We start from the raw sequence: 22,726 nt of genomic DNA on the forward strand, positions 1-22,726 counted from the left end.
TTAACCAACTTCCATTTTGTCGACTAAACATAGTAATAGTTATAATTCTTATCATTGTTGGAAATAAGTAAAGTGGAAAACACAGGGATTATTTCTGACAAATTATAATAATATACAAGTATTTGTTCAAATGAACAATTTTCTGAAAAACTTCTAGTAGAAACAAAGGTAATACAGCTCTTAATTTTTCAAGTCCAAATGTACTGCTAGAATTTTGAAAGAACGGAAATGATCCATGCCGAGTTTGAGGACAATGCATTGAACAAGCTGGCTAAATTTATGTTAAAGTATTATTTTTGAATTCTTTTACTGACCATTCTGCTATAATTGTCCGGTTACACAATATACAATTATTTTTCTGTTTTGCTCCTAAAGCTACATTCTTTTTTGTTGGGTTTAACCCACAATTATAGATTATATGGCGACTTTACAGTTTTAATGGCGGAAAAAGTCCCTGTGCTTAATTTCATAACGGACGGGCACCTGGACAGAACCATCTCCTAAAGTAGTTTGTCGCCTAAAACATATCCAAATGAATTAGATGATTTAGGATAAGGAGTATGTTTTACCTTGAATCATAATTCTACACTTACACATTATATTCATATGATTGTTTTTGAAACACAACGCAAGTACACCGGGGCATTGGATTTATATTTGAATAACAAAATATGTCCTTACTTTCTGGAAGGTTTTACCTTAAATTACAATTCTACACATAAACATGTTTATATTACAGTAATCGTAAATTTATGAGCAGGTTATCAATAAAAATATAACTTTCAACTTTTAAGTTCTTCTCCACAACGATATTGGAAATGATTGTAGCAAATATCGAGAAAAATGTTCTCCAATTTTTAAACTGTTATCAAATTATAAGTCTGCACATACAAATATATATATCACTGTTTTTGAAAAACAAAGCAAGGACACTAATCCAATCTCAATAGCCATTTTTCAAAGAAATGATCTCATCCAAACGAAAACAAAATACGTACATACAACAACTATGTAAGGGTATAAAAACTGAAATATGCACAAAAGCCCCAGAGTATGTGTACCGGCAAAATAAGGCACACCTTAGAAAGATCAGTGGTAAAATAAAACTGGAGAGCCTTCTTGAAGCATTCAATATCGTGAGAAAGAGCATGGCATGTCAAATCCTTTGAAAACCTAAACACATAAACACCAAATACTGACAAAACAGACCTTAAGACACTTTTATCAAAAATATTTACCAATTCCAGGGCACAATTGTTTATTACATTGACCAATTTGCTCGAAGTTTCCCATACACTGTTTCCCATTCGTAGATGGTGTTGGATTTGAACAGGACCGATTTCTTGATTTGATTCCTCCTCCACAACTGTCACTACACGTACTCCAATCCCCCCAGTTTGACCATCCTCCATCTAGGCAAAGACAATACATTTGAATTTATGAGCAGGTTATCAATCTATCTATTAGTTAAAGTATAATTCTCATCCTTTTAGTTCCTATGGAAAACAATATTGGAAATAAATGTAGCGAATAATGAGAAAAAGTCCGCACGTTTTATAATGTTATTAAATTGTAATTCTATACACACATATTTATATGATTGTTTTTGAAAACAAAGCAAGGGCACTAATCCAATCTCAATAGCCATTTTCAAAGAAAGGATTCCCTCTAAACGAAACCAAAATACATACAAACAACAAGTATGTAACATTATTTATAACTAAAAAAAACTGACGGCATAACAAGGCACACCGGGGAGCTTTCCTGAAGTATTCAAAATTGTAAGAAAATGCATGGCATGAACATTCTTTAAAACACACACACACACACACACACACACACATGTAAACGCAACCAATCGGGGATTTAAGTTATAAACCTACCAACTGGGAACTTCTTTATTACTGTAGCTACATTCATCATATTTCTATCAACTCTTATTCTTATCATTTTTAAATTATCCATGGCTTAAGATTAAGGCATATCTTCAATGTTAAGCGATGAGATTTTTCACATTCAAAACGGGGAATGTTGTGTTTAAATCAACTGAGGTAAATGTGTAACAAAACCGGTGTTTGTGTATCGACGAAAGAGACGGGTTTTAACAAAACGGGGAATTAGTGTTTTATTCTTTTTAAATCTATTGGTCTTTTTGTCATAATCATTGATAGGCTTATTCTTGTATATGATAATTTTATTTAGACAAATTTCTTCATTCTGTATTTTTTCTTGGTTGGATCACGTCGAAAGAATTTTTGAAAATACCCAAACCCGCCCGGCCCTTGATATTATTGTATAAGTGTTCATAATTTCATGTAATATTTATATGTTTAATTGTCTATTGTTTATTGTTTATGTGATTTCTGATAGTAATCGTTTAGTTCAATATTTATAATGATTACTGTCTTATTTATGTATATATTCAGTTTTCTTATACTGAATAGGTTTATTTTGTAGTTGACAGTAGTCAGTAGTGAATGATAACTAACCTTTTATATGAGAAATGTACTACTCTGGCTCATTTGCAATTGGTTAGTTTATATATGTATATTTTGTGTTATTGTTAAAACGTGATCTATATGTAACCTAATAAATATTTATCATTAAAAAATTGGCCTTTTCCTACTTAGAAATAAAAAAGAGAATGATCATTTAATTTATGTGAAATTCTTCTGTCGTGACTTTGACGGGAAAATGCTGAAACAGAACTGAACAGTCCACCTGGCCATGGTGATTGGGGGAACTGGGGCGAGTGGAGCGACAGCTGTGACAAACACAGCGCTGTTTGTGGTCTAAATACGAAAATTGAGTCACAACAAGGAGGCGGTGATGATACTGGCTTGAAGGACGCCATCTTCTATTACTGCAACGATAACTCAGGATCTGGATTTCCCGTCGGAAAATAGCACTAGCGTTCGGTTTAAATTATAAAAATGAAATCAGCAAATGCGCTTTAAGTCGTTTCTGATGACTTTCTAAAATGTATTTTGTGTTATAAATATGTATATCTATATCATAAAAACTGTTTTCCTTTTTGGGATCATCACGTTTGTTTGATACAATTTGTGGTAATTTGATTGAGTCTTTCTTCAAAAGAAAATTTAGTCAAGCCATTTAACCGAACTACTTTTAAGTTAACGGTGTAGCTGTCTTTCTTGTCTGCCATGCCATACTTAGTGTATATAATTATAGTCGCATGGCAGAGGTCTCGAGACTATAACACACCTGTAATGGTCAAATGTTGTTATTATTTGCCGGCTTCGGATTGGTTGAAAAATGTGTAGGGAAACCCGTAGCATTCAATGAGACTTCAGCTGACTGGTTAAAAATGTGTTGATTTGAATCATGAAAATATTCTTACAATCTGGAAATGTAATGTTTTCTGTGCATTTTGAAGTATTTTATAGCTGCCTGGCTATATATTTAACTCTGAAATTAACAATTTAGTGAAGTAAGTACTTGTTGGAATTCACCACTAAATTCTATGCACAGTTGAGGTTGTCTTTGAATGGAAATAGAAAAAAAAATGGATAGGGCATGCTCATGTAAAAATGTTATTTTTTGGTGTCTGGAAGGCTATTTGACAGGGTAAATGGCACCTCATGTGTCCACTAAAGTTTTGAGGGGGTCCTACAGAGTCATTTCTTACAATGTAAGCCTATGGAAAAATTAATAGCAGTGTCTGACCTAATGGATGAGAATGTTTGTCTACAGTTTTGATTAAAAGGTCATAACAGTCAACACTGTTTATCTCTAACGGTAGATTTATCGAGTCCACTTTTGAAAGCTTTGTTTCTATACGATCAAGGCATTTAATTAACCTGGTAAAGGTTCACCACAAAAGTGGTCTCAGGAGGTTTCGGCTGTTTAACTGTGGATTGTACTATGGCCTAGTTAGTTACACCGAATTTGCGCCCAGAATCCCAATTGATCTGTCCCAAAGCGCTCTCACCAGGATTCTAACTGGTCTGTTATATATAAAACCCTCTCACATGATTCTAATAGATCTTTCCAGTACTGTTCTCATAAGGATTCTACAAGTTTCTTTCACCGGTTGTAGATGCAGATGGGAATTTCCGGCATCGAGGATAACTGTTTAGGCCGTTACGAGGCTCCAGCCGAGTAACCGCGTAAACAGTTACCTGAGAGCCGGATATTCCCATCTGCACCTACAACCAGTGACAGAATCTTTTTCTTGCATACCATATTAAAGAAATAAATATAGAAATAAAATCAATCGAACGGCTTTCTTTTTAGAACTATTTCTTCTGGCAGTGTACTTTAACAAAGCGAGGGAAACCAACGTCAGTAAACAGGAAAGACGTCATGACGTTTCAAAGACAAATAACAATGTTTAGTTCCAGTTTTGCAGCGTAACGTTATGAATTTTTGGTAAAATAACGTTTTTTTTTTTAATAGAGAAATATACTATCAGGAAACAGGAGGAACTGTCAAGGGATCGGATTTTTATTCCGTTTTATGAAATAAAATGTAAATTGCTACATTTATGTATTTCGTAATACGTCATTTACAGCACGAGAGTCATCTTACACCCTGGATTTTTCCGGCACCGATAAAAATACCGGAAATCCCCGTCTGGTATGCAAAAATGATCAATCTTTCACATACTGCTGTCAAAGTGATTCTGATTGATCTTTCACATTCTGCTCTCATAAAGTGTCTGATTGGTCTTTCACAGTTGCTCTTATTAGGATTCTTACTGATCTTTTAGGATTGCACAACTGCTCAGATCAGGATATTCTAATTGATCTTTCATTTACTGCACTCATCAGGTTTCTAATTGATCTTTCATATGCCACTCTCACCAGGATTCTAAGTGAGCGGTCAAATACCATTCTTGCCAAAATATGAATGTAACGATACAATGATGACGACTCGTGTATATTTACAGCCATCAAATTAAATGCCTTCCTAGATAAAGTTGGTCAAAGAAGTATTTTACTCATACAGCGTATCTGAACAATTAGACGGTGTATATTTTAGTTACTACATTCATTTGAATTATATACATAAAAAAATACATAAACATCAGTGCAAGTCATGTAAGCATTTAATGCAGTATGTACAAGTCACACTAGCATATTAATCCGTATAATTAGTTCACATATAGATTCAACATAATATAAATTTCAAGTCACATTAATTCATATTCTAACACGATCAGCGAATAACCTACATACATGTAGAGCAAAATCTATCTCGGGTTATTCTGCAATAAACCACTCGCGTGCAATGACGTCATCCGATCCAGGTGCGTAGCACGGTCGTAAAAAATAGTTACCATTTTTTCTAACACTGTTGATACTTGTATGTCGTGTTAGAATCGAAATAACAAGTTCCCAAGTGTGATTTATCGTAGAATAACCCTAGTTTTTCGTTCTTATGCGACACAATATATCATGAAGGCCGCATAAGAACTCATAAATTCGGGTTATTCTACGATAAACCACACTTGGGAACTTATTATTTCTTAAAAATAGCATCAGCATAATGTTATCTAGTATCAATATAATATAAAGCACAAGCCAAATAAAGTACATAGATTTGAATCAACATACTATAAAGTACAAGTTATATGAGTTTTACAACATATATATACTTGAAATGTAGAAGAAATGTAAACAAAATGTGATAACTACAGTGTCCCAATAGAGCCCTCGGCGGATATTGCGAGTTCGAAACAGCAAAAGAACGATACAATGATGCTGAAAAATAACGAAACTAAGATGGTTAAAAGCCGTAAACACGAAGCTAGGCTGCTGAAGAATTGAAACAACATAACTATGATGGCGAAACGTCGAACTTATTTCACATTGTCATTATCATACTTCAGAACTTTCAACATCGTGGTTTCGTTATTTCGACTTTTGAAAATCGTTAAATAAAAATGCCGCGAAGGCCCTAACGGGACACTGTAAACAACATCGTAGTCATGCAAAATATAAAAGACGAAAACTTGCATTCAAACACTTAATTCTGCGGAAGAATATTTGTTCATATCCTACCAGCGCCCGACGCCTATTATTATCATCAAAGCGCAATCGTAGGATGGTAGGATAGTTAGATGGTAGGATGTGCAATGGTAGAAATATATATGATAGCGACATTGGGATGGTAGGATAACTGCAGTAGGATGATATAATATTATACCATACTGTCGCTATTCTACCATTGCCTTTCGTCCTTTTCTTCCTACGTAATAATACTTTTTGGCTATTGCCCTTTTACATTGCGCGTTCGTATGCTAAATCAATGCTAACCATGATGGCGCACACTTAGCTGGCACACAGTAAGAAAATGGCCACCCTTGAGGTGCACTAATATGCGGGTGGTAAAAGAACGTAAAGCGATGGTAGGAAAATAAGATTGTAATATCGAAGGATGGTAGGAAAGTATGATAGTAGGAAAGCATTGGCAGCGACAGCAGGATGGCAGTATACCGTACTATCCTACCATCGCTTTTCTACCATCCTAACTTCGCTAACCTACTATCCTACCATCGCCATCTTACAATCCAACTATTCGGCAATTCTACCACAATACCATCGCGCTTTGATAATTATGTGATAGGTGTTGGTATGATATGAACAAAACAGTTTTCCATAGAATTCAGTTCCGGTATTCAGTCTCTCATATAATGCAGTAAAGCACTAACGTTATACGCTTTAAAACATCTACTCATATCGTAGCTTTAAGCCATTTCACATTTTCACCGGCATACACCTTTTGCTACAAAAAGCATATTTCTTATCTTATATGGCAAAATATATTTTACATAATTAAAAAAAAATAGAAAAACATAAAGTTTAAATGAAACTCACGTGAAACTGTTACTAAAATGAACTGAAGCATTTGCTCAATACTCTTCATTTGCTCGTAGCTATCGGATAGGTCCGCTAGAGAAAGTGCGTAAATAGACCTTTATGGTAAAAAATCATTATAGAAATCAAATTGTGCGTAAAGATTTCACACTGTTTTTTTTTCTATGATTTCAACCTTTTAGCTTATATAAAAAGTTTTAACGCAGGTTTTATTCACCTTTCACGCATATTTAATTTAACCTTTTAGATAGAAAATGGGTGAACGTGCAACTGTGTAAAGTTTCATGTAGGATTTTTCTATACGCGAAGATGTCACACCAAAATTGTAATTTTCCCATAGACTCCCATTTTGAAAAAATCCCTAAGGTAAAACATTCAAGCAATGAAAGAATTAAATATGTATTTCTGATTTTTCATGTGTTTAAGAAAGAACAGCCGCTTCGATTATTATGATTTCACCAAATTTCTGTGTAATAAATGATACTTCTCCAACATGAGAATAAATTTGCCACCATAAAATATGGCATACTTCTCATTATCATCTTTAACTAATATCAAAATGATTTATTTAATTGTTTTTTCTACATTATATTTCTGGTTTTTGTATGATTTAGTTTATTCAATAATTAATAAACTGACTTTATTCATCTGGAGTTATCAAGAACCCAGTGAAGTAAGAATTATAACTATTATAAAAATAGTTAGGAACTCCATGAACATGTACGACATCATTCCGGTTCAGATGGAAGGTACCAGCACCAGTCAACATGTATGCTTCATTGTAGTTATTGTTTTTAGGGCGTAAGAACAGTTGAAGCTTATTGCTACCATTGATTTTTAAATCTGCAAATACCTTGTTAATATCTTGAAAACACTTTAATAAAGTCACAACAAAATGGTACACACCAGGAATATTACATGTAAATTTCCCTGTGGTGGTATCATACGCGTTTCCAAAGTTGGTGTAGGTCTTCTGGAACAGGAGGGTAGCGTAGCTTGACGAATTCCTGTGTACATTGTACGCTGTGAATGCCACATTGTATTCTGTTGAATAAAAAAGTAAATAAATATAATTAAATTCAAATGTATCAGTTCAGAGAGGTTAAGACGGTAAGGTTCGTGTCGGTATTTATGATTTAAGACTTCTATCGTTACTGTGAGTACTTTTCTTCACAGACACTAATTGTAGTTCATGATTAAGATGAATGCCTTTTATGAGAATATATGCGTACTTAAGGATGTACGAGTTTTTTTTTTCTTTTTTTGGGGGATATCCGCCATTTTGAAAAATGTTTCTTCAAAAATTGCTTTCTAATGTTTTGCCAAAAAATAATGCTAAACAATTAGAATATGGCTAATAATGTACCATTTAACCAAATAGATTCTACTTTTTTTTGGCGAAAATTTTTTTTCACTCTTCTTTTTGGCTGTCATTTGCCTAAAATTGACATAAGATTTACAGTGGAGTAGGGGTAGGTAAATTCAAATATCTATTAAAGTAGATCAGGTTTGGCTTTGATAATTTCCTGACTGATACATATAATGATAAGCTATACGAGGGGTGATTGAAAAGTTTTGCAACCCACCTTCAATTTCTTTAATTAGCAGTCAAATCAACAACTTTAGCATTTCGTTCCCTCAAAGTAATCTCTTTTTACCTTCACACAAAGTTTCAAGCGTTTAATCCAATTTTGAAAACATTTTTGGTAGTCCTCAACAGGTATACCCTTAAGGCACTGATAAATTGCAGCCCCTAGGCCGTTTCGAGAGTCATAGCGTCTACCAGTAGGTACAGATTTCAGTCTGGGGAAAAAAAAATTATCGCACGGGGCCAGGTCCGGGGAATAAGCAGGATGGTCCAACACTCGCATCTTCCTTTCTGCCAGGAAATCCTCCACAAGTTGGGCTTTGTGGCTGGAAGCATTGTCATGTAGCAGTGAAATGTTCCGCATACCCTTTCGTGGTCGGCGTTTTTGAAAGTAACAATCAAGCTTTGTCAAAACCACTTTTTTTATAGAATTAAGCATTGACAGTTCTTCCTTTAGGCACAGGAACTGGGATGACAGGTCCTTTATGGTTGAAGAAAACGCAATATAAAACCTTGCGCACTGTTGAAATTCTCTTGGCAATTACGGGTCTCTTTGAATGTTTTGTTGCCCATACCCATACACAATTTGAACACTTTCGTCGAGGTTCAAAATAATGTACCCATGTTTCGTCACCCGTTACCAATTCAGAGAACGCGTTACCTTTACATTTTGAGTACAACTTCAGTAGTGATTTGGCCTTCTTAACGCGCTCCTGTTTCTGCTGTGGCGTCAGCAAATGAGGGATCCAACGAGCAGAAATCTTTGTAATTTTGAGCTTTTCCTTTAGAACAGGATAAACTCGTTCCGATGATATCCCCGTAAGACGAGCTAGTTCTCGCAAAGTTAATCTAGCATCTTTCTCTAATAGTTGTTTTATTTTTTTGACGTATTTGTCGGTAGTCACAGACTTTGGCCGCCCACTCCTTGGTAAATCTTGCAACTGCTCCCGACCCGATTTAAAATGGGATATCCACCTGGTAACAGTGCAGTAAGACACTTCATGGTGTCAATATATGTCAAAAATTTCAGCAAAAAGATCCCGTGCATTTAAACCCAAATGACTCCTTGCTTTAATCTAGGTCCGAATTTCTAGCCATTTACTACTTCTAAATCCAGCCATTTTTAACACAGTGTCACCGAGTAGGGATTTTCAATTTGCTCGTTCTCGTAACATGTACAATACACATGAGTGAAATTTTACACATCAATAGATAAATGTTTGAATTTCAAATACATGCAAGGTTGGTGCATCTATTCACGTGGATTTCGAAATTTTACGGCAGTTGCAAAACTTTTCAATCACCCCTCGTAATTGAAATAAAAGTTTTCAAGATAGCACTTTATACTGTCTAGAAAGTATAAATTAAAACAAAAAGAACAAAAAATATCAAAATTCAACAGTTTTTAACAGATTTTTTCTTAATAAATCTGTAAGATGCACGGTGACCCCAACTCTTTTTCTTTCCACTTTGAAGCATTTTTGTGTGTCATTAAAGCTGCAAAATATTTTGAAAATCTTAACGTCAGATTATTTTTGTAGATATAAATACGTTTTTTTTTTCCATTGAAAATAAAGTGGGTGGCATAACTATGTCAACATGTAAAAATGAAGGAGATTTGTTATTGACGTTTATGCTTATATAAAACTGACATCACCTTGTATTCATATAAACCTGTAAGATCTGAAATCCCTATAACAATAAGCGAAATATGTTATGTTTTATTAAGTAACACCATTTTTTTCAATTTTACAAAATTTCAGAAATGCTTAAACAGTGGGTGAAGAAAATCTCTTTAAAATTAAAACGAGTTCGGTGACCTGTGTTTTTCTTCTCTTGTTTTATCTTGGAAACTAATGTTCTTCAAGCTCACAGAGTATGAAAAAATTCTTAAAGTTAAAAAAAAATCGTTCCTACATCCTTAATTGATTTAAATTCCACAGTAGTGCTTCGCTAGTGACCGTTCCATTTGTCTATTTGTTAAGCATGCATACTTTCCTAATGGATCATTATCCTTGGTACTTGTATTTGTTTGTTTTATGTGTCTCTAGCTGATTATTCATTTTGCAAAGTTACCATCATCCTTAATAAAAGTTTAGTTTAAAAGATAAGATTTTGTCGTTGAATTAATCTTATTTCTTCTTCTGCATAATGTTTATTGTGATTAACCTTTTGTAATTACTACATATATTATACTAACCAGGACACGCTGTTCTGTTACACGTACTAACATCAGTATTATCTCCTTCACATGACCGACCCGTCAAAGAAGGGCGTGGATTGGTGCATGACCTTGACCGTGTTCGTACTCCGCCACCGCAACTCTCAGTGCATGACCCCCAGTTTTTCCACATTGACCAACCGCCATCTAGTAAAATACAAATATCATTATGACCAATCTAAAATTTCAGTTTTGAAAATTTTCCGGTTTAAACATGTAGCTTTCAAATGACCTAATCAGGACAACGGTTGTATTCAGCAAGGAGAGGTTTCTGGTTTAGACAAGTTACTTTCAATTGATTCACTGATTCCGGATAAAGGCAATGTTCAATTAGAGTTCCGGTTAAGAAGATTTACTTTCAATGGATTTACTTATATAAATACTTGACATTGGTAATTTTCATTGAGAAGATTTTTCTGTGTAAGACGTTTACTTTTGAATGACTCGCTTATAAATACCAGACAAAGGCAGTGTTCATTTAGGTGGGGTTTGAGGCAAAGACGAGTTGATATCAACTGACTTATACTTGAAATTTACCTGTATTTTTATCGTTGGTACCATAACGTTATGTTTTATCCGTAAGCTTACTTATTTTGAATCGAGAAATATACTGTGTGGTAAGTATTTGATTTTATCGCTTTTCACATAAACAATATATGATCAGTGCACGAATTGCTAGTCGTCTGGCATTGGGTGCCAGATGGGCGTTGCCGGCTTAGGAAAAATCACCAGAAATGTCAGTCAGGTGTGTCAGAAATTGTCCTTTAACATTAAAATGGAAGAATTCATCTTAATAACAACATTCAGTAAGGAAATGTTTCTGCTTTTCAGTGGTTTTACTTGACAGATATTCATAGTACAATAACGCCTTCTGTCAAGTTTGAATAAGACATTTAATTTTAGCATAGGTCAGATTCTTTACGTCATTATCACAGACCGTCCTGAGAGGTGCCTACACTCGCGTTCATACTAAGACTAAGTTGACATATTCTAGTTTTTGATAAATATGTTTTCTGTCTGATCTTTCTCAATGGCCTCATACTTTTCTCTCTGTCAATTAGAGATTGTTTAAAAGTATAAATCAAGTTCATCTTAATATCTCATGCCGGCTATCATGTTATTAAACGAATTCTAAGGAAATATGTTAAACCTGCGATGCTGCATAACAGCTTACCTGCACAAGCTCCAGGCATGCATTTTTTATACTCTCTTGAGTTCCCAAAACAGTGGTCGCCAAAGAGACTCGGATAAGGTTCAGTACAAGATCTATCACGATGCCGTATTCCAATGTCACAGGACTCTGAACACAAACTCCATAACGACCAGGTACTCCAACCTCCGTGAACTGTAAAAGAAAGATTAGCTTTACATATTGTTCATATTCTGTTAAAAAAACAAACAACAACAACAATTAGCGGTCAGAATATAAATAGTTAAGTGAGACTATATGCATTTTTATCACTTTTCGGCTCAATGCCGTACACCGAAAGATTGCTTTCACTAAATTTTACTACAGATCGTCCGGTCGTCGATTTATTACCGACATGCTTGAAAAAAAGAACAAACAAAACAAAGTGGTGCGCAGAGGTGTGTAAATTATTCTGTCGCTCAATATATAGAAATCGACAAAACAGGTACTCGACCAAAACGCAAAGTCAGATAGGTAAATAATAAACTAGAAAAAGTTGAAACTCAATCAATCGCTTAACACGACAAAACTGAAAAGTCCTTGATAAAATGAATAAATTAAAACGACCAAAATTTGTATTTCAACAACATGTTAACAAATGCAATGAAAAAATATTATACTCCTTTTTCAGAATACAACAGCAACAAAAACATAATACTTGTTATAAGTTTGCATAATTTTTAAATATAAGGAAGAAAGACAAATTTAATTATTATAATAATAAAAACAAGAATTTGGAACAGTTACCAACGTCCCTCGCCTAAGGGCATTGGACCTTGGAGTTAGGGGTCTTGGTCTTGCGAATGACACATCGTGTCTTATGGTAAACATTTATGCAGTTATTTCAAAATGCCCTCATGGATGGCAGAGTTGTGGACCAGACAGACAAGAAACAGACCCTGTTAGCCTTTTACCTCTAAAAGTAACCTTGATCTTGGAGCCAGGGATCTGGGTCTTGCGCATGACACGTCGTCTTATTTTGATGATCGTTTATGCAAAGTTATTTTAAAATCCTTTCAGGGATGACTAAGTTATTGACCGGACAAACGGACGGAAGGACTGAAGAAAGTAAGGACGGAAGGACTAAACCTATTTCTATTTTTCTTGAAAAAGGCGGGGACAATAAGATACACTAAAACCTTTTAGGTGCTTAATTTATCGTAATACTTCACATCGAGACTTAACAATATTATTTCATTGTCTCTAAGACACATAGTTCATTACCAACTGCGAGAAAAAAGTAAATTTATCAGTTCTGTAAATATTGTTTCGAGGGATAATAGGAGTTTTATATGACAGTTCGTATAAACATTCTGAAGTACAACGTCTTGGCACTTATTGTATTAAATGTAGAAGCACAACGCCACATGATGTTTTCTATTAAAACTGAATCCATGCTTATAAACAATCATTAACTTACCCGGGCAAGGTTCCCTGTGACACGACTTTGTATCGGTATCATTTCCCGGGCAATCCAAACCACCATATTGTGGAGCAGGGTCTGTACATGACCGAGTTCGAATCTGTGTTCCATTTTCACATGTGACGTCACAGTCTGACCAGTTTGACCAAGGTGACCAGTTCCCATCCACTGAAAGTTTAAATAATTTTGTAAGTTCTCACTTGCCAATGATAATATCAAATGTAGTTCGTTCCATCACATGATGGAATAATTCATTTAGTTTCCTTTAAGCTATATTATCTTTACTTCGGATCAAGACAGACTGGACAAAAGCACCAGATTCAGAGAAACAGAACATCCTCACTGATATCTTCTAAAGAATACGATAATGTGAAATATAACTCTTTAACTACAGTCAAGAACTTGGTAAGAGGAATGTCTGAAGACAAGCAAACCAAAGTCATTCTTTTATATTTTTCCACAGCCTATAACAAAGTCCTACACGACGGCTCCTTTATAAACTCGATTAATTTCATTAGCTTGATAGAGAGATTTGTCGGCGACCGGAAACAAGAAGTACTCCTGGAGAATTCCACATCAACTGTAGACAATGTCACCTCAGTGTTCGCGCAAGGAATAGTCATGGAATTACATCTCTTTGTGACGTTAATCACCGCACAAAGACAATTTTACCTCACCTTTGAGACTCTTTGCTGGTGACTCATTTATAGAACCATAAACACAGTCACTGTTTCAACCAAACTTAAACATAACTTTCGACATTGGGAAACTAGTAATGGCAATTTCCTAGCAAATGATCTGTTACCGTAAAAATGCACAAGAGTTCAGCTTAGAGATATTCCTAGTGGCAAATGCCTTGGTGTGCACCTTAGGAACGGTATTAGACTTGAGAATACAAGGCATATGCACACACTACCCTTGATTTGTTTGCCTTGTCTTCGAATACATTTACAGTGTGGGATTCTTATTAAAATCAACAAGTCTAGCTACTTAAAAAGATCTTAACGAGTGCGATCAGATTCCTTAAAGATGACTTTCATTTCAGAGATCCTAGAAATGACATAAACATGTCAAATAGACTGGTGTTTTTACCATTTAGCATAAACGAACCTCAAAAGCACATAATCTAGAGTGTGTTGGTTTTATAACTTTTAATTTTTATTCGTTCGAATCATGTTTTTGTAAATAAAAAATGGTACTTTTACACCACTCGCTGCTGTAGATTTTGCACTTGGACTTCAGTCAGTCAACTTTATACGGGAAGGAGAAAGTATACAAATGATATGACTATACCGCACGTATGTTTCCAAAATAAATCTTATTTGAACTTTGTCCTTACACTTGTTCCTTCCTGTTTTAATTATGTTTTAGTCCGGACATCTTGAAATTTATAAAATACTTAAAAAGATACACAAACTGAACTTGATACGCAACATTTTGACGAATTTACAGAAACAATGTGACATTTATATTGCTCTTTATAAGAGGGTTTCTTGTTTTGAGATATTTCATGGAGGCCTAAGACCTAAACAGACCTTTTTGAAACATTATGGAACAAGTATTAATGTGTAAACCTTGTATTAGACTTTAAATCTAAGATCTTTACCCTAGCTATCAGGCTTTTATGTTATAAAATAGTTATATTATATTAAAATACTGTTTCTGTTAAAAAAATTGAAATATTTTATCACTGTTTCCTATTGACATTCCTATTTTTCCTATAAATATGTTTATACAATATACAATTTCAAATTAGGTATAAAAATCGAAATATAAAAGTAGTTTCAGTTAATATATAACATTTTCGTATGCTTGGGGAATTCAAATAATTTATATTTTACGTCAAACAAAATTCAGAACATTGAATTCAAACAGCTGTACATGTTCAGTCAAAACAAAAATAAAAAAATGCCTTAAAATGAGACAGCCAGTAATCATTTATGTATAAATACAATCTTTATGTATTACAAATCCTATTTATGGTAGTGGTACTGTTCACGTACTGACTAAAATACTCCTGCTTGAACATTTTGATTACAAATATACATTATCTTTTAGGAATCTGTTTTGAACTTTCAATAAATACGTAAAATCAGACTGCTCTAGAATTTGACACAAAATTTGAACCATTACTGAATACACTTATAATATTATTTAACTTACCCACATTGCATAGTTTACAGTATTTTGGGCATAACTTCTTCGCTTGATTAATCAATTTGCAGATACTGAACAAGGAGTTCAAATACGCACAGTCTGTCTTTGCGTCATCGACACACTCAGAAGCTGAAGTGAAACAAAATGTTCGTAAAAGCATATTACCCCAAACTAACTGGGTGTATTTGTCTCAAGCATGCAGTGACCTTGACATTGAATCAGTGGCTCCAAACCAGTAGGAATCATTAACTGACCATAGACAGTTATTCAATAATGTGATGGCTATAGTCCTTTACCATTTTAATCTGAAGGTCAAAGCTTAATACTGTGATTCCTAAAAGCTATACTCCCGTACTTTGTTAAGTACATACATAAGTAAGCAAATAGAAAATTTCGTGACCAAACTGCAACCATCAGTAGAAAAAAACGTTGCCTACAAGAGACAACGACATAAATCTCACAATCTTTATATCCACAGAGTCTGAAGTTGCAATTGTTTGTGGAGCAGCATTCAAAACATGGCTGTGTTTGGCCTCCGTCCATTTTCATAGCAGATACTCCGGATCCAGAAGTGAAGTTTGCAAAGTCACCACAATTCTAAAAATAGGAATAAATAGTTTTGCATAATATGAATATATAAAATGAAACGACAAAATTGTATGCCAATACAGGAATTTCTTTATCACTTAAGATTTATTCAATAATATTCATATACTTTTAATTTGGGTATGTCAATAAAAGTTTGTAAAATAATAACTAATAACAGTTAGATTGTAAAAGATACAAAAAAATACGAAAACAACAGGAATACAACGAAGTGTAATTTCACACGTGTTAGAAAGAAAACATGAGAAAGACTGGGAATAGCGTTCATTTGTTTGTATTAAGGCAAAAAAAGGTTTTATTAAAATGCGGCATCGTTATACTTCTTTTAAGTTTAAATTTACATCAGAAGTTATCTATGTAATTTACCATGCATGAGCTTACATTTTTATGTGTTTCATGGAAATGCATCAGTTATGGCCTTGTGAGTTTTTTTCTCAATGTTGTTCAGATTTTACCTAACACGTCCCTGCCTCTTTTCTATAAACTTGAAAAAAAAGTTATCTAAAAATGGATGTCAAACCGAACACAGCTACTTTGAGTATATGTTTCTAAATTAGTCTTGTGTGAGATATTGAAAAACCTACCTGATTGTCGACACATCCTAAATCATACGAAACGTGTTCAGTGTATTCTCTCTTTTTAAAACACACCTTGAAAATACAAAAGGCACTTGTATGATTCAAATGCATGTTTCTTACGAACATAAAAAGTGAAAAACTTATATAAAATATTTACCATTTACCGCACAGAATGATGATTTTCACTTATAGTTCAAAAGCGTTGCAAAGCCTTTAATTGTGCCTAAATTTGTGTTATGCAAAGATAATTGGAAATATATCAATTTACAAGTTTAGTATATTCAAACAGTTATGCGAATTAACACATGGCATTAATTTCAGAAATTTCACTTCTATAAAAATCTATGAAATTCAACGCTTTACAGACCTCTTAAACGGATATTCAGGTCAAAAACAATCTTCCTTTTACTACATAAGATAGTTTGTTCAAATCTTATTGACATGCGTAGTTTAAGAAGATAGACTGACAAAGTTAATGAATTTTCAAACCTGATCTACAAAAGCAAGGTAAGGACTGCCTTTTTAATATTTCAATTTGGACAAAGAGAGATATTTAGAGTAAAGCGGATTAGAATCTTGACTAGACGACATGTCACATATTTTCTTGACTCCACCTAACACTTTAAAGGTTAAACATGTACCTGTTTATCTTCACATGTAACTTTGGTGTTACATTTACGCAAGTTTGTCACGCCACTACAGTTGTAACATTCTAGTGACGCTGAAATGTAAGAAATATTTATGAGTTAAAAAACCATGAAAACACTTGTTTTAATAATAAAATCTTAGATATTTAGCACATGTCTAATATATTAATCCACGTTTCTTCAAGGTTCAGGCCGCTGTGACCTTGACCTTAGACCTACGGGCACCACCAACAACAGGGATCATATTCTATAATGCGAAGTCATGCAATCAAGTTTTAAGTGGTTCTCCAGTTATTGAGCAATACGCCGCTGTGACTTTGACCTTTGACTTACTGACACCAAAACAATCTACTCTATAAGCCTTGTCATGCTATATGGTTTGAAGGTTATTGAACAGAAACTGCTTTCAAGGCTCAGACCCTTGTGAGCTTTTGACATACTGACCCTTAACACAAAATAAATCATCTACTTCAAAAGCTAAATTAAGTTTGAATGAATTGGTTTTGGGTTGAGTGATTCTCAAGTTACTGGCCAGAAACCGGTATCAACATTCTTGTCCCTGTAACATTGACCTTTGACCTACTGAGTCCTTATTTACTTTATAAGCCCAATTAGGTGCTCAAATTATTAAGTGGAAACCGAGATCTAGTGACTCCAAAAACTGTAGGGGTCATCTATTTTATAAGCACAATCATGCTACTAAGTTTGAAGGTTCCTGGCCTTTGACTTACTGATCCAAAACAACTATAGAGGTCTTCTTTTCTTTTAGCCTAATGATGCTTCTGGGTGAAGTGGTTCTCCAGTTACTGGGCGGAACCCGTTTTAAGTGTTCAGGTCCATGCGACTTAAAACTTTGACTTACTTACCACGAAAACTAGATATATATTCGGTTCAGTTTCTTTATAAGTCTACTCATGATGTTAAGTTCCGGGTTCAGTAATTTTTCCAGTTATTCGGCGGAAACCATTTTCAAGGTTCAGAAAACTGTGACCTTGACTATTGATCTACTGAACTCGGTTATTGGCCGGAAATGGTTCTTTCCACCGACCGACCGACAGGTCCGCTTCTTTAAAATAGGGTTTTAACAAGATTTTTATTGTTTTTATTAGATATACTTAGTATGTTTATTCAGACATACCAATGCACTTGCAAAATATACTGACCGACACATACCTTTAAAACTAAACAACATCATTCAGGATGAGCGCTTTGTCATTTTACTCGGCGTTGCACAAGAAGCAGAGTAAAAAAAGAACACTTTCGTAAACATTATAACTTAAAATATGAAGTTGTTATAATCAAAAGGACTACTTTTTAACCAATGTATCTTTAGAAATATATTGTCATTCGAAATGGTCTATATTTAGAACTATTTTATTGTAGGATATCTTCAATAATTATCACCGGTTCATTCTCTTAAGTATGTTTTACCTTTTTTAAACACGGGACATTTCGCTTTTGCTACATTAAATGCTTCTCCCGTCCGGAATTGAAACCTTCATCAGTTATCAAACACATGTATATCACCTTATATATTCACTCGTTCCATTATGTACACGCACAAAAGACCTCAAAAATTCCTCAAGCTAAATCAATAAACATACTGACTAAAATAACAGTTTGATAAAATCAAACGTACCTGCTCTACCGAATACGGTTAGAGCTACTGTAAGAATAGCGATGGGATCTGAAACAAGAAAATTAACTGTTAAGTTACCATACACTGAAAATATTAGTGTATTCGTTATTTTCGTTTTGTGTCTTTCAAAGAATAATTACTAAGAATGATAATCAAGTTTGAAAATACTGGGTCAGGTAATTTATTAGGATAAAACGAAAATATTTCTTTTGATGCCATGCCCGTAAAATTATACGTTTTCAATGAGTATATAAGAAAACTATTAGTTCTAAACTAGTCTGGCTGGCACATCTTTGAAATATCAAACTTCTCAAAATTAGTATACATATTTTAAGCATCATATGTTTATAATCAAGTATCATATATAAAGGTAAGTATCATTGCCATAGGTTTCATCAATATCTATAAGAATTAACGTACAGGCAGCATAACTATAAGTATTCACATATATAAGTACATTATCTACAAGTATTCACATATATAAGTGCATTATCTACAAGTATTCACATATATAAGTACATTATATACAAGTATTCACATATATAAGTATATTATCTACAAGATTTTACATATATAAGTACATTATTTACAAGTATTCATCAAGTATCATTATCTACAAGTTTTCACATATATAAGTATATTATCTACAAGTATTTACATATATAAGTACATTATTTTCAAGTATTCACATATATAAGTAAAATATCTACAATTATTCATTAAGTATCATTATCTTCAAGTTTTCGCATACCGGTATATAAGCACATTGTCACATTTTATTTAATAAAATACCACGCTTTTCTTTTATTCACAAAAATGTTTTAGGGAAAAAAACTACTTATAACTTCTTTCTAATTACTAACAAATGACTTCTTCCTATATAGATTTGGATTATTGAAAATGTAAAACAAGTGTCTAATTATAATATTTTCAATATAAAACATTTTTTACTATTCTTCCAACACATTTTATTCTCCTATACAGTAAATCTTTAAATAAAGGGGAACATTCGCATTTTTCTTTCCATTCATGAAAGAAAAATATAAAAAGAACCTTCTAAAATTACTTACGAAAGATGGCCATGTGTGTATTATATCTCATCTTCAGGGTCGCTTTTGTCCTATCCAAAGTAACCTGAATTACATTGTCATCGTAATATGCGTTGCCAAATAACTGAAACAAAAGTAACTTTAGAAGTAGGGCATGTTTTACAAAACTTACTTTATGACAAAATCTTTACATTCACGATAGATAGATATATATTAAATTTTGTAAAACCCAGTTCACAGATATATTTTTGTACCTTTTGTAATGCAGCCTTTGAAAATATTTACGCGAGTTTCAAAATAAAACGTCCCCCCCCCACCCCCCTTTCCCTCAGTTTACTTAAACTGAATCCGGTTTTGAAAAGAGATTTAAGGCAATTTATACCGAAACCAATATAGTCAATAAATGTGTAATTCAAACAGTATTTAAGTTATATAAACACAATTACATAGATGACAGGGTCCCCTGAGCAACCAAGCTCCTCCATTCCCCCAATAAAACAAAAGTGTTCCGTTTCATTTTAGACGTACTTTATTTCCTCAAATCAATCGTAATGGTTATAACTTCTACTTTAAGATGCATCTTAAGATCGTCACATTTTACACAGAATACTATGTTTTCATACATCATTTTCTTTAAGGCTTTTTACATCATGTGATGAAGCTCCTGTGATAAGAAATAGTGATAAATATTGAAATATGATGTTAAACATTACACTGTCATATTTGCATCACTATTCTAAAGTCCTAATGTTTGTCTAATACTGCAGTCTTTCAAGTTTGAAAATGAAATGTAGTGATTTCGTTTAATATATTAACTGTTGCAGAACATTCATGCATGTCATATATGTTCCCTGTGCGCCTTTTCAGTTGTCAGTTTACTGTTAGTCTTTAAACATTTGTGTCTTTTACTTAATGTTTCCTAGAAAAGAAGTCACAAGGGGTACAAAAACAGCTTTCAGCTTCATATTCACCGTATCCCAGTGGTTAAGGGCATCCGCATCAGGATCGGGAGGTAGAAGGTTCGAGCTCAATGGGAAGCGTTCGTCCGGGGGATATTTTTCTTGGGACTTGTTCCGAAAACCCCTGTTCGTGAGCCGTGCGCTAGTTTAGTAAATGGTTCCCGACTTGTATCAGCCTTTACTATTACCTGTATTACTGTACACTGTTTATCAATATGTCTCCCCTTTGCAGCTTTTTAATAATTCATTTTCGAGTGAAAAAAAATGTCATTACAAGACATTCTTAAAAACTGGTATGTGCTTTTTAACCTTTAGAAGATGAGAAATTTTAATTGTCTTTCATTCAACATTTTTTTTCATAAAGTTTTAACATGTTAATCAAGAACTGTACTTAAAACTAGCAAACCCTCGCCATTACTTTTTTATATACCTGTGCTATCAATAACGTGGCATTTACCATTGTGATTAAAATGCATCATATTCTAGGCAATTTTGTGCGGGTATAGAACATTCTACCGTTTGCATTTATATGCCTGTTATTTTAAGTATAATCCTTAAATGTTTTCCATAATGTACACAAAATTTAAAAGTATGATTATAACAAAGATTTCCAATATTGGTGGAGGGTTTAGTGAGTTAAAGTGTTTTACATGTAGAACAAACGTAACAGTCGTGTAAAAACGACCATGTCTTAAGTGTAAAGTACGTGAAATCAGTCACATGTGCCTAAACAAATAGCTTTATTTCGAAAAGTTTAATGACAGTTTAAAGCTCCTTCTGTTGCTTGCTCTGTTTCACATAAGAAATATAATGAATAACTTTATATAAAAAGAACAGAATTATTTTACAGAAAGTGACGACATAGATGTCGCATGTTCGAAAGAAAATGTTATATATCATTACATTGTACACACCGTAGCCTGTGTGTTTTGTTAATAGAAGGTAATTCCCGAGGCTATTCAAATTTTGTACAATTAAACATGCAAACTACAGTGGTTTTAAGTAAGCCTGGTAGTCAAATAGCATTCATAAAGTAAAGACAAACTAAATTATGACACCTAAGCATTTTTCTTCCTATTTTTATCATTTACGCAGTAGACGCCATAATTTTCCTGATCATTATAAACATTTCTGAAAGTATCATTTAGGCAATCCCGACGTCCTGCAATAAATATCGCGTTTCACTGCACCACATATTAGAATTCTTTTATAAGCTTGTAACTACCCTCCAATAATTAATTATCGTTTATTTCTAATATTCAATATAAACTTCATTTACTTTCTGATTGTTAAAGAATATGTAAAATTATAAGACAGATTTACCTTATGTTATTTCATTTTTGTTGAAACAAAATAATTTCTATCAACTGCTAAAGATGGAAAAACTGAAAACTCACCAAGTCTTGCCCTTCGGCTTGTAAATATTTTCAAGCTTACTCTATCCGAGACCTTCAATAACTTCAACACCTATAAAGCTATGACAATTATGTTTACCTAATATAACTTCTTGAACCTTTAGGCTGTCAAAATTAGTCTCTAGTTTGCAAGTCCTAATAAAGGAGAAAATAAGTTGAAAAAGTTTCTTGTGTCCGCAAGCATAATTATAGGAACAACATATATACTGAACTCTCCAAATTATTAGAGAATATTTCTTCAGGAACATAGAAAACCAAACTTTATACTAATAATGTTCTGGTGGACAATTAAACATAGTTGTTTTTTCTGCTCTAATAAAAATGTATCAAATTTTCTATTTTAGCACATAATGTCACTTTGACTTTTACAACAAAATAAATATAGTAACACAAATTATAAGATAAAACTGTGC

General features: G+C 33.5%; 2 protein-coding genes across 5 annotated transcripts in view; both read right to left on the reverse strand.

Annotated features, from left to right (window-relative positions):
* Window positions 1-1,420, reverse strand: part of LOC123540413 (uncharacterized) — an 84,433-nt gene extending 83,013 nt beyond the window's left edge. For both annotated transcript variants that reach the window (XM_053527274.1, XM_053527273.1), the window contains exon 1: window positions 1,239-1,420. In XM_053527274.1, coding sequence (XP_053383249.1) covers window positions 1,239-1,412 — 174 coding nt within the window. In that variant the 5' untranslated portion in view covers window positions 1,413-1,420. The remainder of the gene's footprint in view (window positions 1-1,238) is intronic.
* Window positions 1,421-5,053: 3,633 nt separating this feature from the next.
* On the reverse strand, window positions 5,054-22,345 carry LOC123539774 (thrombospondin-1-like). 3 transcript variants are annotated; one of them, XM_053527275.1, is made up of 11 exons: window positions 22,296-22,340; window positions 19,961-20,063; window positions 18,891-18,938; window positions 17,246-17,325; window positions 16,611-16,676; window positions 15,882-16,017; window positions 15,427-15,549; window positions 13,261-13,431; window positions 11,826-11,996; window positions 10,631-10,798; window positions 5,054-7,886 (listed from the first exon to the last, which is right to left on the reverse strand). In XM_053527275.1, exons 2-11 carry the CDS (start codon window positions 19,989-19,991, stop codon window positions 7,483-7,485), a joined length of 1,398 nt encoding a protein of 465 aa, XP_053383250.1. In that variant the 5' UTR covers window positions 19,992-20,063; window positions 22,296-22,340; the 3' UTR covers window positions 5,054-7,482. The 3 variants fall into 3 exon arrangements, with proteins under 3 accessions (XP_053383250.1, XP_053383252.1, XP_053383251.1); XM_053527277.1 differs by lacking the exon at window positions 15,427-15,549 and having other exon boundaries at window positions 22,296-22,345; XM_053527276.1 differs by lacking the exons at window positions 18,891-18,938; window positions 19,961-20,063; window positions 22,296-22,340 and adding an exon at window positions 18,425-18,880.
* Between the last annotated feature and the right edge of the window lie 381 nt (window positions 22,346-22,726).

The sequence above is a fragment of the Mercenaria mercenaria genome, chromosome 16 (assembly GCF_021730395.1).
Source record: "Mercenaria mercenaria strain notata chromosome 16, MADL_Memer_1, whole genome shotgun sequence".
NCBI lineage: Eukaryota > Metazoa > Mollusca > Bivalvia > Venerida > Veneridae > Mercenaria > Mercenaria mercenaria.